The sequence below is a fragment of the Rhagoletis zephyria genome, unplaced genomic scaffold (assembly GCF_001687245.7).
Source record: "Rhagoletis zephyria isolate East Lansing unplaced genomic scaffold, Rhagoletis_zephyria_1.1 Rzeph_scaffold_03922, whole genome shotgun sequence".
Classification (NCBI taxonomy): domain Eukaryota; kingdom Metazoa; phylum Arthropoda; class Insecta; order Diptera; family Tephritidae; genus Rhagoletis; species Rhagoletis zephyria.
The window spans coordinates 4,410-24,455 of NW_016161005.1; the positions used below are offsets into that span (position 1 = coordinate 4,410).

General features: G+C 35.4%; 1 protein-coding gene across 1 annotated transcript; it reads right to left on the minus strand.

Moving 5' to 3' along the window:
• Positions 1 to 1,816: 1,816 nt before the first annotated feature.
• Positions 1,817 to 18,612, minus strand: LOC108369941 (CUE domain-containing protein 2). The gene is made up of 4 exons (XM_017625162.1): positions 17,707 to 18,612; positions 17,397 to 17,634; positions 3,691 to 3,857; positions 1,817 to 3,622 (listed from the first exon to the last, which is right to left on the minus strand). Exons 1-4 carry the CDS (start codon positions 18,018 to 18,020, stop codon positions 3,436 to 3,438), a joined length of 906 nt encoding a protein of 301 aa, XP_017480651.1. The 5' UTR covers positions 18,021 to 18,612; the 3' UTR covers positions 1,817 to 3,435.
• Between the last annotated feature and the right edge of the window lie 1,434 nt (positions 18,613 to 20,046).

A 20,046-nucleotide genomic window follows, 5' to 3' on the forward strand; every position in this document is an offset into this window, starting at 1 on the left:
TTCAATTGCTTCGTTTTTATTCATAAGGTCCCATATTTCGAACAAAAAAGCATTCAGTTTTGTTAAGACGTGTATGACACAATCGCTCTTGACTGAACAATATTTGCCTTTTCTATATGGAGTTATGAAAAAGTTGATTTGCTTTCTTGTAATAAACATCGAGAGCTTTCTCATGAAGCATTTGATAAAAGGACGTGAGAAAAATGCCAAAATGTTTGAGATTAATTTAAAAAATTCTTCACATTTTTACTAAGAGACTTGCTGAACTTCTTTTTTAACTTAGCTTAGCAAATAAGTCTAAAATTAGTAGTGTAAAAGTGGCAAATTTTAAACGACAGTTTTTTTAATTACTCGGTCACTTAAAAAGCTCGTACACTCTTCTTAATTTTGTTACACCGCGTCTATGGATATTCATACATGCACTTGTAATTATTATGTGAACAAAACTTGTGCATAGTTGATTTTTCATATCAAAACACACAAATTTTGGATATACAGTTCTTCTTTGTTGAAGTTTTTGTTTTTTCTAATACACTTTATTATGCTTACGTTAAGACGGTTTAGATTAATTTCACTACTTTTCTTGACTTGATTTCGAGATAAATGTATGTCTATAGGTATGTAAGTTCGCATTTTATGTATGTAGCTTACTAGGAATTACAATGAAGCACACTAAGTTACAACATATATATTTTAGTGAATTTGAGTTTTCATATATAGCTTGCAAAATTTAGATGTGTTTGCCTAATTCATATTGTTAATAAAGGATGTTTGTGTTTATCTGTTTTGTGTGGGTATGAAAGTGTACACATGTATTTAGTATGTATAACAGGGTCGGGATGGTAAACGCTGTTTTGAAAATCCGTTTCACCTCAGATTTCTTATGGGCTCCTCTTCATTTATTCAGGAGAAATGGCAAATTGCATTTATGTATGTATGTGCAACTAGATGTGAGACTAGTTCGTTTTAGATTCGACTTTTCATTTGTTTTTGGCAACTTCTGCTTTGATAACTGNTGTTTTGTGTGGGTATGAAAGTGTACACATGTATTTAGTATGTATAACAGGGTCGGGATGGTAAACGCTGTTTTGAAAATCCGTTTCACCTCAGATTTCTTATGGGCTCGTCTTCATTTATTCAGCAGAAATGGCAAATTGTATTTATGTATGTATGTGCAACTAGATGTGAGACTAGTTCGTTTTAGATTCGACTTTTCATTTGTTTTTGGCAACTTCTGCTTTGATAACTGAGTTTATAACTTTTGGTATCACTACTGTAACCTTTATGTTATTAACCGCATACCTTGAATGTGCACGCATTTGCATGGATGTACATATGTACATACATACATATGTATGTATGTATAAAATGTATATACGTATACGCGTACACCATCGGCATCGTTGGGTTGACATTGAAGGACATTTTGCCTTTTTAAACAAACTTTATAAAATCAATAGTTTTAGTTGGGCATTTATAAATAATAACGAGGATGTAAACTCTAAAATAGTTGGAAATTCAATATGCATAATGGCATTTCCATAAGCTAATAAAATTAAAGGAAAATAATNGTTATTAACCGCATACCTTGAATGTGCACGCATTTGCATGGATGTACATACATACATACATATGTATGTATGTATAAAATGTATATACGTATATGCGTACACCATCGGCATCGTTGGGTTGACATTGAAGGACATTTTGTCTTTTTAAACAAACTTTATAAAATCAATGGTTTTAGTTGGGCATTTATAAATAATAACGAGGATGTAAACTCTAAAATAGTTCGAAATTCAATAAGGAAAATAAAAAAATTAAAAGAAGATTAGGCGTAAGTTTTAATGTATGGCATGTCTTTCTCAAAACGCCTTTTATCTTTGAGTTTCGTCCTGAATTTCATTTATACCTTCCTTGCAGTTCGTTCATTCAGTTTAATTACACATTAAAATATAGTATAAAAATTACTATATTCGCGTTATAAACATAGATATAGATAAATTCATAAGTCTATTTGAGCTCATGTGTCTTAAAGACGTGTCTGTCGGCCGTATTTTCTATCTACGATCTATTTTTTGAATGTGGTGCGAAAGAAAATTAAATGCTGACTTAGGGGAATAGTATAAAAAACTTCTAAAAAACCAAAGACAAATGCGTGTCGTAAGACTAGTAAAATGTTATGATTTAAAACTTGTCAGCTTTATAATGTTATTACAATTACACAAAACAGTTTTCTTAGTTTCCTAACGTCTTACTTAAATATTTGGTTTCATTTTAATAACTTTCAGATTTTGAATAATTACACCAAATCATTTGCATAAATGTATAATTCCTATTGCACTCGAAAGCCGCCATTTAATTAATCTAAAGCACCAGATACTTTTCAAAAGCTACTTGTTATTGTGTATAGCAAGATTCATAAAAATACGAAATTACGCGGATGGTTTGTCTTTTTTGTCCATCACTGTGCTAGCTCAGCGCAAATCCATCTGCGGACCGACATCGTCATAATATCCTATTAAATAGTAGTAGTAGTAGCAAATATCGACAGTTGTAAAATCAACTTATTTTTCTTAACAAAATATTAACTCATAAAGATTTGAATTTAACACTAATTTGTTGCTCTTCTTGTTTTCGGAAAACAAGATATATTACTAACAAATAATAAAAAGCTCTTTGTAAATCTTTCATTGCAGCTTTGTTATAAAAAATTAAAACTAATTTTAAAATAATAACATTAAAAATAAATGTGTCGAAAATATATTTATCTACACTTTTGACTTTCAAATAATTCGAGGAATATCGTAGAGGATACCCAAAATTCGTACGACCCGGATGCTTGGTGTACAGCACATTCTCAATTATCCTAGCAGTAGTATTTGAAATCACAAAGGTTACACACGTGGAGCTTAAATTCATAATGCACTCAGCCGGATGATGGAGCTCAGGTGCGAATACGGAAATGAAATCGGATTTAAGGTAGCATTCGCAGTGCGACAAAAAACCCTGATATTCTGTAGTTTTGGGGGAACCAATCAAATTTTTTACAACTCCTCTTATGGGGTGCAAATAAGCCTTTAATAGCCATAGTGGTGATACTATCGCAATTAAATTGGTTCTAAGCGTTGATTTTGTTGTTGTAGTTTGATAAGTTCTTTGCACATGTGTTAAGAATTTGTTTCTTGTGACAGTTTGCTTTGTTCGGTTTTGGGTAGGTGGTCGTGATTTTAGTGTTTTTTGTAGTGCTGTTACATTCGTCTGTGCAAATATTGGTGATATAGTATTAATATTTAGTTTAAAGTTTTCAAATATCAAATGGTGAAGTAAACGTTGAAGCTTCTTTTTGTTATTTTTTAACCACAGTTGCTGTTGTTGTGATGCTAGCAGTTGCAACTTTATAAAATACTTATAGCATGATTTAAGCAACTTTAGTTACGGTTGAAGTTGCTTTTTTGGTTTTTTTAACTCAGCTTCCTCGTCGCGCTTGATTTCAGTGTAACGCTCGCCCTTTAAAGAAACAATCTTATTATCCCGATAGCGAACCAATTTTTTCGGTTCGAATTTTGGTACCATCGGCTTGTATTCCCGCTGAGTTGCGTTTTTGTCTACGTATGAGTATCTGCAGATAAAGAATAGCGATTTAAATCAAAATGTTGTCTTAATAGTTATATTTAATTGGCAATTCACCTCTCAATAATACGATTTTTGAGCTCTGCGTCGTCCACAACAATACTTTTTCGTCCAGAAATAGAAATAGACTTGTCGGTTAGACTTTGGCCAGTCTCTTGACGATGTAACAAAATTTGAGTTGCGCTATCAATATCTCCTTTAGCTATAGCAATGCAATGTTTCACCTAAGCAAATTTTGATATAAGGGAAAATGTAATTAGCAATTGAAAAAGTTTAAATACGGCAAAATAAAAAAATTAAGGCCCGTCCACATAGAACTTTGGCGTTGCTTTGGCGTTGGCGTCGCTTCAATAGCTGACTATGAATACAAGCATGCAAATGCAACTGTCCACATAGCCAAAATTCCATGAACAAATTATATCAGATCACATAAGAAGGAGAGTAGCCATTTGTAATCGCAGTTAGGAAACAACAACTGTTTGTTGTTTACTTCTTACAACAAACAGAGCTAGAAAATAATTTGTTTCTTTCTTTAATTTTTACGTGATCTTGTGTCTTTCGTTCGTGCCAAACTTCGGCAACGCTAACGCCAACACAAAGCAGAAAGATGGCCAGTCGTCAGCTGTTGCAAATAAATAAAACTATGTGAAATATTTTTCCTTATCTATCGCTAGTATGTTAATTTAGTCACCAAAGCGTTCGCTGCCAAGCGTTTATTGTAGTAAGCATACTTTTAACGGGCGTTCTGTCAACCAAAGCCAACGCGAGAGTTCTATGTGGACCGGACTTTAAGGTAGCCTCAAAGGGATGCGATACTACCGATGCGGTACAAATATTTACGGTACAGATACGGAATACTTAATGTGACCAACCGCACTTCTTTCAGAAGTTCAGTACTTCTTCTTTAGCTCTTCGTACTTCGAAGTACAGTCAAATGTACTTGTTTGCAAAATTTGGTCTTCAGGTCATGTACTTCTCCGATCTTCCGGACGATCGTCACATGGCCCGGGCGATAAATTCTTTCAAACCCTTCAAGTCGCCGGGGGCCAATGGCATCATACCTTTGCACCCGAAAAGAGCTCTAGAGGTGTCTGGCAATTGGTTGGCTCCTATTTATGCGAACTGCATGAGGACCGGGTACATCCCCAAGGCTTGGAGGGTAGTCAGTGTTGCGCTCATCCCGAAGGCCAGGAAAGGCTCTCATGTTTCCCGCAGAGATTTTAGGTCTATCAGTCTGTCTTCATTTTTTGCTAAAAACGCAGGAGAGACTGATAGACCTGTACATAAGAAACGCGATTCCTCGTGACTATATTTCAAGAGCCCAACATGCTTATTGAGAGGAAATAGTCAAGTATATTCTTAATCTGGGGGTTGAAACCAATCTAATAAGGCTTATCTACAGCTTACTCCGTGGCAGAACTGTCGCGGCGGAGTGGAAGAACACATGCATTCAGCACAGAGTCAATAGGGGCACTCCGAAAGGTGGTGTTCTCTTTTCCCTGCTCTGGATTGCAGTTGTATATTACCTGGTAGAGGAACTGGAAAACGTGCGCTGTCGGGTGATCGCCTATGTAGATGATGTGGAACTTTTGGTTAAGGAACGATTTCTATACACCCTTTTTGATCTGGCTCAAGGTTACCTGTACCAGGTAACTAGTTGGGCGATCCACGGCAAGACAGAACTGGTCTTGTTTGACCCGATGTGCAAGATACCCGTTGTTGCCCTTCCCTCGTGTGGGGGTGTTCGTCTACGGCTCTCAGATAGGGTCAAGTACTTAGGCTTGATCCTGGATAGTAACCAGTCGTGAAAGCCTAACATTGAGGAAATGTTAAGAAAGGCGTCAGTTGCCTTGTATTGCTGTAGGGGAGCTATCAGTAAAAAGTGAGGTCTCTCGCCTAAAATAATTCATTAGCTCTATGAAACCAGATTTAAACCTATCTTGTTTCACGGAGCCCTTATCGGATGGATCTCACTAGAAAAGGCTAAACTTGTAAAACAACTGGAGCGTTTACAGCGGATCATTAGAAACCACACCGAGACTGGCGCCTCACGACGAAGCTCACGTCCCTCTACTCGACCATGACGAGGTGAGATCAGCAATAAGACGGCTTAAGAACAACAAGGCCCCCGGAGCTGACGGTATTCTGACTGAGCTGTTCAAAGCTGGTGGCGAAGAGTTGGAGGGGCGCATGTACCAGCGTTTAAGCAGAATTTAGTCTGATGAATACATGCCCGAAAACTGGAATTTCAGTGTACTTTGTTCAATCCTCAAGAAAGGAGATCCCGCCGCATGCGACAACTATCGCGGAATAAGCCTTCTCAATATTGCTTACAAGCTCCAGTCGACGATACTCCGTCCAAATTGGGAACGACCTCTCCTCGCTGTTTGAGACCAAACGATATTTTAGACACTGCGCCTCTGCCCCACCGGTTCATTTTCCTTTTAATCCTCACTATCGTGCGACCTTTTCAACCTGATGCTGTAAAAAGTAATAAGAGATGCCAATCTGAATCGCAGCAGCACCATATATAGCAAAAAAAGGACGTTGCTGGCGTAAGCAGATGATATCGACATCGTCGGTCTGAAGCAGGAGACCAAGCGAACAAGTACTACTATGGGCTCGGTAGACAATTGAAAAGCAGAGACCTCTCTCGACGAACAAAAATTACGCCCTACAACTCTCCCGTCATGCTATATTGCACAGAAACGTGGACGATATAGAGCAAAGATGGGAAGGTTTTGGGTGCTTTCGAGAGAACTATTCTACGTAAGATCTACGGCCTTTTCGCGTGGACGACGGGTATAGGAGAAGATGTAATGACGGACTGTATGAGCTTTTTAACAGCATGGACATAGTTAAGCACATAAAAATATAGCGATTGCACTGGCTGGGATATGTTATACGCATGGATGACGGCACTCTGTTTAAAAGATCCTTCGACTCCGCACCCATGGGTGGACAACGAAAGCAAGGGCGCCCACGAAAATAAAGGTGGACCAGGTGCAGAAGGACCTGTCTGCACTCGGGATGAGCAACTGGCGCAAATTCGTACGAGAGGCAATTGCAGAAGCTTTTTGGTGTCGGCCCACACCGACACACGGTTGTAGTGCCAAATAAGAAGTTGCCGACAACGTCGTCTTTGACCCAGAGGCTGCCGGCTAGTGACTTGAAGACCTTGTTGCGGCTCTGTACCTCTATTGGCAATTGCAGTTGTATGCTCAGAGAAGGAGAGTAGACTATCGAAGGTAACTTCGAGGATTTTTGGGTCATTCCCCGCGGAATTTGTTCGCCATCGACGTGAATTCCAGGTCCAGGTGGTAAAAAGAGTTACCGAGGATTTCGTAGGGTAGAGGGTTAGGATCCCTGCAGTGGCGAAGCTAGAAAGTTCGGTGGTATCCGTTTACTTTCGAACACAAATCAATTTCATTCCCGGACGCCATTATCGAGCAGTCGAGCTTTGAAATGTAGTAATTAAACAGCAGCGGGGAAAGGACACCCCCTGTTTAATTTTCCCCGGCCTGCTGGTTTTTTCCCTAAAAATTACTGATGAATGTCGACCACCTGTCTGTCTGGAAGACAAGCTTTCACAAAAATTGTAAACTTGTAAACAAAATTTTTTAGAATTCTTTTGAGTATGCAGTTTTTTAGCTCACTTTCGGTATAATAAAGTGCAAGTTTTAAGTGGCTATAATCTACCATTGATTTTTGCGAATTTTTTTACTTATATTTCGGTATTTTTCCCCACACAAAAAAAAAAAAAAAACTATCACGCATGCGTCACCAGTAAAAAGAAAAACTCAAAAATCAACGGTAGTTTATAGCCACTTAAAACTTGTACTTTAATCATGATACAAAAAAAGAAGGTAGTTTCACTTTGAAATTTTTTGACATAAACTGGATTATGATGCTTATACTTTTCGTAAATTGCTCAAGTAGCACTGTCACATCAACAAATTATTATTGTTTTGGAAATTTTAATATTTTTTTAAGGATTTTTTTTTTTTGCATTGAAAAATAATAACACGCTAGGTAAATTTACTTATTTCATCGCATTATCAGAGCTGTTAGTAAGTGTGTATTGATTTAAAATACCTTAAGGTATCTTACCGCAAAAAAAAATTGGTATTATCTGCAGTGTTACCTGAAATATTATTATATCCGACCGTTTAAGAAACTTATATATTAGGATGTTGCTTTAATTTGGGACCTCTTTAGTTGAAATGGAGTGGTTAAAAGGAGCTTACCGTCAATGAAAGCACCATGGAAGCATAAACTTATTTGTTATAACGTATGATGTAGTCATCATAATTCTTAGAGCTCTTTGTTATAGTTTATGGACAGATAAACTCATTCGCTCTACTGCTGCTGGAGCCGCGTTCCGCTTTGGTTGGGCACATCCGTTCCGCGTATGTGAGGTTGCATAAATTATTTTCTAGAGTAAAAACACTCATATTTCAAAATTGTTCTCTTTTTTATAAAGCAATAGCTTTTCTGGCTAGTATATTTCAGCACGAATGGATAAGGATTGAGCCAGGAGCTTGTGTGAGCAAATCCAATTTTTGGCAGCAAATGTCAGTTACTCGGTTTTGCAGAATGACGATAGGCGGTTTTGTACTTTAAACGATGAAATAAGATTCTCTACATGCATTTTATATTTAATTTTAGAAATAAATCACTAAAAGCCGGCTGTGCAATGATGCTCAAAATATATTTTTAAATAATTTTTTTTAATATTTTTTTTTTTTAAGTAAAAAACGACTTTTTTAATTTCTTTAAAGAATATGTTAGCTTCAATTTAAAGGAATATGTGATAAGCACAGTTTACTTCAAATGAGAGCAATGGCGGGTAAGAAGAAGAAATTAAACTACCTTTAAATATTTGTATCATGTACTTTAATATACTGAAATTGAGTGGACTTCAAAACTAGATACTCAAAAAAAATTCTAAAAAATTTTGTTTAAAAGTTGAAAATTTTGGTGAAAATTTGTCGAATTTTCCTACATTTTGTAAAAACTTTGAAGCATTAATTTATATGCCATTTGATGCAGAATGAACTATATTTCTATTAAAAATTAACGAAAAAATTTATTACGAAAAACATTGCAAATATTAAAAAAAAAAAAACACTGTACGGAAACATATTCTGGTAAGTGTATATCTTAAAATGTAGGGAGATTTGAAATGTGAATAAATATTTGCCTGATCCGGTCGTTTTTGCAAGACGAATGTGTTGACTGCGGCTCGTACAAATGTCTAGAATCTATTTTTAAATTTATGATGGCTAAAAACGTATTTATATGACCATCATTAAAACTTCCTCATTTATGTTTTTTGCTTTTGATGTTTTTTTCATAACAATTGTTTATGTTTTCTTTTCTAGTTAATAAACACACGCTGTGATTTATTTAAAATTTAGATAAAAGACGTATGTACATATGAGCTATATTGAAATCTATGTATACATAGTATAATGGAAAGTCGAGATTCTTTGTACGCGGTGATCTCGAAAACTACTGAACGGATTTTGACGAGATTTTCCCTAATATACTCTGTATCGATAGGAGAGCGACCTTTTTTTTATTTACACTTTTAAAAGGGCTGCCACCTGCCTAAAAAACTATAAGATCCGCACCGTTCGTTGGATTACAAAAGATGAGGCGTCAAACAAAAGGAAGTGACCTCTAGAAAAGCACTAATGTTTTATTTTTTTTAATAGGGTTGCCACCTGCTAATAAAATTGCAACATATAATCATGAGAAGCGTAGACATCAATCCTGCACCGTCTCTGTGAAATGAAAAGACATAGCCTCTAGATGTGCAATAATGTATTTTTCTGAATAGGGTTGCCACCGGTTAATTAAAAGATTTTCCCCGTTCGTTGGATTACAAAATGAGATATCAAATGAGGGGCATGGCCTTCGCATGTAAAAAATCTTTAATTTTTTTTAGTAGTGTTGCCACCTATTGAAAAGTTCCTCACTTATCTATACATTGTATAAAGTAAAGTGGAGATTCTTTGAATGCGCTAATATTGAAAACTAATAAACGAATTTGGGCCAGATTTTCTCTAATATTTTCTGTATAGACAGGACCGCGACCTTTGGTATTTAGAATTTCTATAGGGTTGCAACCTGTCAAAAAAATTTTAAGATCCGCGCAGTTCGTTGGATTGCAAAAAATTATATGCCAAATAAAAGCGATTACCGTCTAGATAAGCATAAATGTTTTTTTCGAGTAGGATTGCCACCTGTTATGAAAATTTCTATATTCAATCTTAATAAGCGAAGGTATCTGATCTGCACCATCACTGTTAAATGAAAAGACTTAGCCTCTAGATGTGCAAAAATGTATATTTTTTGAGTAGGGTTACCACCTATTTAAAAATTACAATTTTATCCTAACATAGCATAAAGCAAAAACGACATTTTTTGACCACGCCAATCTCTAATGTGCGACCGTTGTGGTGTACTGGGCTTTTCGTTGGACTAAAAAGTGAGTTGTCAAATGAAAGGCCTTGGCCTAGAGATTTTCAGTAAGATTTTTNACGACATTTTTTGACCACGCCAATCTCTAATGTGCGACCGTTGTGGTGTAGTGGGCTTTTCGTTGGACTAAAAAGTGAGTTGTCAAATGAAAGGCCTTGGCCTAGAGATTTTCAGTAAGATTTTTCTTAATAGTGTTGCCGCCTGTCTAAAAAATTATGAGGTCCGTTCGTTGAATTAAAAACATTAGATATCAAATGAAAGTGCTTGACAATTAAGTGTGCAATAGGGTTTTTTTTAATTTTGTTGCCACCTTTTTCTCCAAATGCGTATATTTACATACTTATGTACACATACAGCGAAGCTCATTTAAAGGGGGAGGGGGTTGAGTATGGTAAGCAAATAACTTGTGTCAAAACCAAGCTAGTTGGACAATGTTTTCGAGTACTACTTAAACACATATACTCATCATTTGAACATAAAAAACATTGCGCGGAAAAGTTTGTCTTACGAATGCTAAGTTAGGTTTTCACATTTTATTTACTGACTTTACAATTTTCTTAATGGTTGGAATCATTTTACAATAAAATAGTGCAATATTTTAGCTGCTATTAATTTCGCACAGAAAAAGTAATCATTTGACCTAATGTGCAGTGGTCAAAAAATTATAGCCGAACCACTTTTTTCCAAGCTTTAACGTATTATTTTTATTGTCATGATTTTTTGTTATTTTTTTATAAAAAATATAGTTCATTCTTTAACAAAACCCGTGTAACTCCAAGTTTCCAAATTTGTGAAATATTGAAAAAAATTCAACAAATTTTGGCGCAAATTTCGAATTTTTTTTAAATTCTAAAAAATTAATGGTAATTTTTAGCCATTTAAAACTCATACTTTGTTCGACTAGAATTCAATGCGCCACAAAACTGCATACTCAGAATTTAATTAAAAATTTTAACGAAAATTTGTTGAATTCTTTTTTAAATTGCATAAATTTTTAAGGCAGTGCCACTCGATTGGTAAATTTGTACAGATTTGTACATTTTTGTATTGGGCTATTGGTAAAAAATGGGACAATTTGATTTTGGTAGTCAAAAGATTGGTACAATAAACGGTAGCTATCGAATTTCATACGCTAAAATTTAATTCGTAATACGGCACAACAGAATGGCAAGATGGATTCGTATGGTAAGTCTAATATTCAAACTTTGTTCAAAAATTCAACAAAATTGTACAAGAAAAATTTTATTAATAATTTTTAGGGAAAATGTTCCGAATAGTATCTGTTAGTTCGAAGCTGGTAAAAAAACGAAGGTGGCGTGGAACCTCTCACCTTCCCAGCTTGAAAGAGCAAATACCAAAGAAGGGAATATAACATTTCTTGTGCATATAAATATTCAAGATGGTGTGGAGGTGATATCATAGTATTTTTGCATAGAACTTCTTTCTGTGTGGCGGCCTTCGAATTTTTCAAAGTCGAAGTGTCGTGTCCCTATTATTTTTCACATGACTGTATGCATATATTTTTTACGTGTTATGCTTATAACCATTTTTGAGATTTTGTGAGTCATTATTCCTACTCTTCATTTCAGTAAACGGGAAAATTTTCCAATAATGGACCAGGCTTTGAAAAAAAAGGTTGATGAGGGGGTGTAGAGGGGTCCCCCTGGTTCTTAATCTGAACCCCCTCCGGAGGTTTATAGTTTTACAAAAAAAGTTGCAAAAAAGTCAAATTCAACCTCACTTGAACTGAACAACTGAAATTTCGATGCTGCCATACATCACATAAAAATATCGAAAAACAAACTGAAAGCGAAAACAATGAAAACGCACGATTTTTTATCGCATATTTTCACTATATATTGAAGTATTGATTTAAAAAACTGCGGCACAAGCGAAAATTTGCAATATATCGAAGTATTGATTTTTTTGAAAGCACTCCCATTGTTTATCAAAAACTTTCAATATACATTTAAGTATTAAATAAAAAAGAAGCCCCGCAGCCGAACATTTTTAAATAAAAAAAATCGCGCGATTTTTGATAACAAATTTTCATTAGCGGTCTTCCCTTAAACTCGTAAAAGCCTCGTAAACCTCGTAAAGCTCGTAAATTAACGAGCCTCGTAAAAGAACTGTCAAAATTTGTATGGAGCTCTATTTACGAGCCCCTCGTAAAATTACGAGGTAAATTTACGAGCCTCGTAAAAGAACTGTCAAAATTTGTATTGAGCTCTATTTACGAGCCCCTCGTAAAATTACGAGGCAAATTTGATGCGCAAATGACCTCGTAAACTTCAGTGTTGCCGAGGAGCGGAAAATGTTATAATAAAATTTATTATATAATATTTAAAACAAATGAAAAATAATAGGTGAATAGAAATAATGAATTTCATCCATACTAACTTCGCTTTTCTGCTGATTTTCGGCATTTTTAATTTTATTTTAGCCAATAGCGTTAGAGACAAGATGGCGGGCTGCTAGGGAAAATACTACGAAAGAAAAACTGTTTCACAAAATCCTGGTAGATCTGTGAAGCAGCCACTTTACGCCCCTATTTAGACATTTTCACAATAGCATTTCCCATAAAAGCCTCGTAAACTTACGAGTTTTACACAGTTCAAAACTTTACCGAGTTTAATTTCTCTTTTCTCGAAAAAAGGTTGCACTTACTCTAAGTTCTATATATGAACATGTGCTGAAGTATTTTCCGTTTCATTCTCATATAAAGAACGCATCATTTTCTCAGGGTTCATGGCAACGCAAAGCAAGAATTCCCAAAAAAAAAAGGGCAAAGCTTTTTTTGAGAAAAGAAAAGTATTTAATGGAATCCCCTAATTATATAATTGGGTATCCGCCCGATTTCCACTTTGTAATAAAATATTTTTTTACCTTTAAATTAATATATTGTAAATACTTTATATTTCGTAATACCTCAACGAAGTATGTTTGGTTAAAGAAATCTATGTATTTACATTTTCAACGATCTGGCATTACATACTTCGCGGCCATCGCTCAACAATTGTGTGTTTACAGATTGTTTGCGAATAGAAACTTATTAAAAGAACACTTTTATATGCTTTAATTGTAAAATATTTAGTAAACAAGTAATTTTTAAGCAAAAAACAAAACCGACTCCAATTCTCATATAAAAATTTAAGATTGTCGTTGATTTCTTTACGATCCAATGATCGAATTTAAACCAAATTAGTATGGGACCACCTGTGAGGTAGCACCTTTCCTTAAAAAAAAAGAATTATAGAAATAGGCTGACGTGGTCAAAAGTTATGCGGTAACATATATACAGTTAATCAATAAAGTTTAGGTACAGCGATTTTTTTTTTGCAAAACGAACAGCTGTTTTTTAACTGTTTTATTTTTCCCAATTTTTTTTTTATAAAAATATGATTAATTCTACGACCAAGACTCCAAAAATCCGAGCTCCAAACCTTGCGAAAAATTAAAGAAAATTCTGCAAGTTTTCATCAAAATATTACACTTTTTAATTACATTCTCTAGAAAAAAACGGATTAAGCAGTTTTTTAGCCCATTCAATTTTACTATATAATAATGTGCAAGTCTGAGGTAGGTAGGACTTACCAATGATTTTTGCCAAATTTTTTTGTTGAAGTTGTCGTTCATTTTCTCCATATAAAAAAAGGAATTTTTTTTAACTATTTTCAGAAGAGTGTAATTAAAAAGTGCAATGAAAATTTGCAGAATTTTCTTCAATTTCGCACAAGGTTTGGAGCTCCATTAACCATATTTTTGTAAAAAAAGTTTCGAAAAATAAAATAATTAAAAAACAGTTGCCCGTATTGCAAAAAAACTCGCTGCACCTAAACCTTGTTGATTGACTCTACATACAAATAAAAAATAAAAAATTAAAAATAAAACTAAAAAAACATATTCCGACGAACTTCTCCTTTTTGTGAGGTGTGTTAAAAAGATGTGCATTTATTTATATATGAAGAAAATGGGCGCGTTCGTAAGACGTTGCTGTTACCCAACCGTTGGCTATTTGTCTTAGAAACGCACAGTTGAATAGTTCCGCTCAGCTCAACAGTTGGCAACTTTCCCCCATTTTTTTCCAGTGGAAAATGTTTGCGCTACCTGTACTCAACGTGTTGGGCTTAACCTAAACAGCTGATCGAAAAGATTTACGCCGCTATCTCAAGAAATATCGATGTTAGCGATTTTGTGTTTTGGCACTTTTTTGTAGGAAATTGAAAGTCGTATAAGTTTGTCATTTATATTTTTTCTGTAGCTCTTGTTATTTTCGAGATAGGGGCAAAAAAACGAGAATTTCATGAAAAAATTAGGTTTAGTGACCCGTACTACCTCGCTGGTGGGAGTTAGGATTAAACCGTTATGGACACTTTTGTAGAGCATTCAATTCTGAAGAAAACCCATCATTGAAGAAGATTATACCATCAAATTCCTCTGAGCTGTAGACTTTTTACTCAAAGTTTACGTGTATTTTATATGGGAAATCTTTCCACGCCTTGGGCGAGTACTTCATGTTAAAACTAAGGGTTCAAAATTTCAGGGAGCTTTTTTTTAGGTGTTTTCCACAAAATTTTGAGTNTTTACGTGTATTTTATATGGGAAATCTTTCCACGCCTTGGGCGAGTACTTAATGTTAAAACTAAGGGTTCAAATTTTCAGGGAGCTTTTTTTTTAGGTGTTTTCCACAAAATTTTGAGGNCAGTGGAAAATGTTTGCGCTACCTGTACTCAACGTGTTGGGCTTAGCCTAAACAGCTGATCGAAAAGATTTACGCCGCTATCTCAAGAAATATCGATGTTAGCGATTTTGTGTTTTGGAACTTTTTTGTAGGAAATTGAAAGTCGTATAAGTTTGTCATTTATATTTTTTCTGTAGCTCTTGTTATTTTCAAGATAGGGGCNTGTTTTGGCACTTTTTTGTAGGAAATTGAAAGTCGTATAAGTTTGTCATTTATATTTTTTCTGTAGCTCTTGTTATTTTCGAGATAGGGGCAAAAAAACGAGAATTTCATGAAAAAATTAGGTTTAGTGACCCGTACTACCTCGCTGGTGGGAGTTAGGATTAAACCGTTATGGACACTTTTGTAGAGCATTCAATTCTGAAGAAAACCCATCATTGAAGAAGATTATACCATCAAATTCCTCTGAGCTGTAGACTTTTTACTCAAAGTTTACGTGTATTTTATATGGGAAATCTTTCCACGCCTTGGGCGAGTACTTCATGTTAAAACTAAGGGTTCAAAATTTCAGGGAGCTTTTTTTTATGTGTTTTCCACAAAATTTTGAGTTAGGAGTGAAAAAAAGAATAGCCGCAAAAAAAATCGCCCAAATAGATACATTATATGTACATTATTATAAAACTTTGGCTGTATCCGTAGTTTCTTATTGTCGCGAAAAAAAAACTTGCCCAGTTACGAATTCACTCTTGATATAATGGTTGCTCAAAGCTATTTATATTCGAAACTGCATGAAAATTGGAAAACAGGATCCTATAAGGTTATCTAGGCAAAAAGATACCTACGTACCAAATTTTAACACTAGAGTACACGCGTGAAAGTTTCGTATGTTAGAGCGGCGCAGTTCCAAGAAAGCCCGCTGCATTCAATTTGCCGACGAGTTGCTTGACTTTTATAACTTTTTACAAGAATAGTCCCTCGATTCATTGAAACCTCTTTTGAATCGCCATACATCCATTGAAACACTTCCCAAACAACTAAAATTTAGAATAGGGATGCTCTTAGGTGCATCTGAAGAAGTACAGCACGATGTAATACCAAATTTTAATTGGTCGGTTCACCTATTGTATCAGAGCTCTAAGTTCGTCCAAAAAAAAGTGGGCACTCAGTATGATACGAAAACTGATATGTAGTTTTTTAAGTAATATTGGTTTAAGAAGAAAATGTAGGACATTGAACTAAGTAGTAAAATTATTCTTATTTTTAACCGACTTCCAAAAAAGGAGGAGGTTATCAGTTCGTCGGAATATTTTTTTTTTTTTTTTTATGTATGTTACCGCATAACTTTGGACCACGTCAACCGATTTCGATAATTCTTTTTGCATCGGAAAGGTAGTGTCTCAGAGGTGGTCCCATACTAATCTGGTTGAGATCCGATCAGTGGATCATGAGATATATATATATATATTTTTTTTTTACATGGGAGTTGAAGTCGGTTTTTTTTTGCTAAAAATTACTTGTTTCTATTAAATAATAAAATTATTTTTTATTTCAAATTCCTAATTGCTATGAAAGAATTGGAGTTTGCGATCGTAAATGTAATAAATGAGTATATCTTTGTAACTATAAGTTTGGGTGAATTCCAAGACGTCAAAATACAAAGCATCAGTCTCTTTTATTTCTAAACCTTAGCAGATTGTAATGCCAAATGTGCGCAACCATGGTTAGATGCTAGTTTTCAAAAATGTTGCGCAAGTGTGGTTTGGAAATAAAAGAGACTGATGCTTTGTATTTTGTCGTTTTGGAATAGAGCCTTTCATTTAAATGTTATCTAAAACAACTTTTATTAACATTTTAAGTTGGTCTACTGTAGCTGCTGTGGTGCAGTGGTAAGCAGTGCGCGCTTCCACTCCACAGCGCCTGGGTTCAAGTCCTGGTCAAAGCAACATCGCACAAAAAATTTAGAATTAGGTTTTTTCTTAACAGCGGTCACCCCTCTGCCATGAAAAACAGCTTCTCATAAAAATACAATCGCCGTTCGGAGCGGGCGTAAAACTGTAGGCGCACGCCACAAGTCGGAGAAGAAGCTCGGCCAAACACTAACATATGTAAGCGCCAATCTATTATTATTATTATTATTATTATTTCTATAGTAGGCCACGCGTGCATTTGTGTGAAAAGAGCGCGTGCACTCTAGTGTTAATCAAATCGGACCATAGATACGATTTTTTTAATAGATCGGTCCATGGCCCACTTCGCGGAAAAAGGATTATATGTGCTAATCTAGATAAAAAGCTAACTACGTACCAAATTTTAAGAGATTACCTGTTACAAAAATGGGACTTTTCTTTATATAATTAGTATAGATGTGAAGAAATGGGAAAATGTAACAATAAATAACTTTAAAACTGTTAGCATTTCTACACAAAATGTTGAAGATATCGGCCAATGAGCACTTCCTCAACACCCCCTGCAAATTTCATTAAAAAACAGTCGCTATACTTTGCCTGAAATAGGAAATAGTCCATTATTGGAAATTTCAGCCCAGTAAACATCTTACATATTCTCTATTATTTTATTTTCATACTTTACTGACCTCTACGTAAGCCGTGTCCGGAAACATTTCTTGTAGAACTTCAGCCTCGTCCAAATAATAATCGCAGCTCGAACTATCAGTGGAACCACCATCACTGGTCTCGGACAAATGCTGCGCACGTTTGGTCCCGGCCCCTGCTGCCCCACTAGCGCTCAAATTGAACTCGTCTTTCTCAGAATTGGAAGCATTGCGAGCACGTAACTTCGACTCGGGTATAATATCTGATAGGCTTAAGGAACTAAAAAAAAAAGATGGGAATATGAAATTATGTATATTTATGCCGACTATACATATCACGTCAAATTATTACTTCAGTGATAAATTTGTTGAACTACGATTTTCCTGATTTTTTTCCATTTCATTCAATTCGCCTGCTAACTTGTATATCCATTCACAAATGATTCCCTGGTCAATGGAAGGAAACTCGGCAAAATAGGCGCCCATCATTTCGACAAACCCCTCTACGTCGAAACATGGGTCCTGTGAAGCTTCTTCCAAAATAGATATAATGTACTGCAAAACTATTTCGTCGACTACGCTAAAATCAGCCCCTGGAATGTGTGCGCTAACGAATTGCACCAGACTGCGTTTTACCATTTCATGTTGCTTCTCCATGTTAGTCATTATGAAATTTAGTATGAGTTCACTTTTTTGAGAAATCTTTAAAGACAATTTCTTTAATTTTTTACGAGGTCCAAAGTATCTCAAAATTGTTATTGTTAAATATTAATTTGCGATTAAAAACCAATTCTATGTCGTGATTCGCAAACAAATCTGTATACTAAGAAACCAGCGACGACGCCTGAAAATGTCCCTTTCCTTTTTATCTCGAGTTTGGTCGGCACGTCTTTCCACTATTGCCCTGTCCACCTTTACCATTCGTGGCTCCTTTTTTTGTACACGCCGCTAGTGGTACAGAGCTTTCATTACAGAAAACAATTTTTGCTAAACGAACTTTCGACTTTTTTTTTAAATCAACGCAAATTCACAAGAAAAACAAAAAAGTATTTTTTAAAGATTTTTAGCTGCTCCCACGGATTTTATGAATTAATTTCGTTTTTCTTTGCGCTTTCCGCAACCAAACACAAATCGATAATAAAATCGCCAAACGTTAGACATCACGGTTGCCATTTTTGGTACTTAATACTAAAACTGCTACCATTTTCGTCAGTGGTACTTTGGTTGGCACCCTGAAATTATGCATATGGAAACTGTGCATACGGTCGGTGTTATGCAGACAAACTTTTGTTTGCCAAATTAAATGGCGGCTGCTTAGTTTGCTCGGAGGTGGTTATGTCGAGTTTGGCACAGGGTTGCACGTTCATTATGGTTTTCATGGCTATCATGATNAACCGGCTGATTGTCAAAGCGCGCAAAAAGATGGGAGTTGACCATCTTTTCGCTTCGCGCTGCCGCTTCAACGATTTATGTGGCATGCTTTGTGCATTTTCATACAATTCATCTTATCTGTCAAAGCGAATCTGTCACGTAAAGCGAAGCAAAAGTTTTATGTGACATCAGCTTTAGTTTGCTGTGAGAGTCGCCAAACTCGCTCTCTCCGAGTTTGCTACAACAACAATTGAACGCAGTTTGCCAAACAAAATTTCTGCATAACACCAACCTACGAAATAATGCATATGAAAAAAACCGAAATTATGCATACGAAAAAAACCGAAATAATGCATATATGCACAATTTCATTTGAAAACCGCAATAATGCATATTAGAAAAACCGAAATTATGCATATGCACACTTGCGTTTGAAACTCGAAATAATGCATATGAGAAAAACGAAGTAATGCATACATGCACAGTTTCGATTCAAAACCGAAGTAAAGGGACACTCAAACAGACCCGGTATTGAAAGTGCGGTACAAGGCTGTACATAGCATGAACGAAAGACACAAGATCACGCCTTAGGGAAAGAAAGAAAATAGTTATTTTTTAGCTTTCGAAATCTCGACGCCATCTTTGTTGTAAGAAGTAAACAACGAAGAGAACAAAAAAAAACCGCGTAATTGTTGAACGCATGAATAATCATTTTTATTATGCAAATTCTTCTATAAATCATGTCGTTGTGTTAAATTATTATTTACCTTATGTGTGCACAAGTTGTCACAAGCGAAAATTAAGAAAATTGCAGTAAAAATCCACCACCAAATTGTAGACAACAAGCATTTCTGAAATTTACCGTTATATAAAAAGTGGCCGAAATTTTAGTCCGATTTCAATAATTTTCAATGTTTTGCTTCTATGTGGCAAGCACAATAACCACACCGTACCACGTTGGTACAAATTGGGAGAACGGTTACCGAGATACATATATGTGATTATAAGTGGGCGGTGCCACGCCCATTTTCCAAAATTTTATCATAAACGTATTTCTTGGTATAGAATTGTTGCAAGCATCAATTTTGAATAAATTAGCTTTAATATTTACTGATTTATCGAAGATGTCGTATTTCTCTAAATTACCGTTATATGGGATGTGGGCGTGGTTATTGTCCGATTCTAAAAATGTTCGGCCATTTCGTATGTTATTCCAAGGCCAACCACTGTGCAAAGTTTGGAAGAAATTGGTACAGCGGTTACCAAGATATACACATGCATGGGCGTAGCCAGGTAGGGGCAGGGGGGTGCTCGAGCCCCC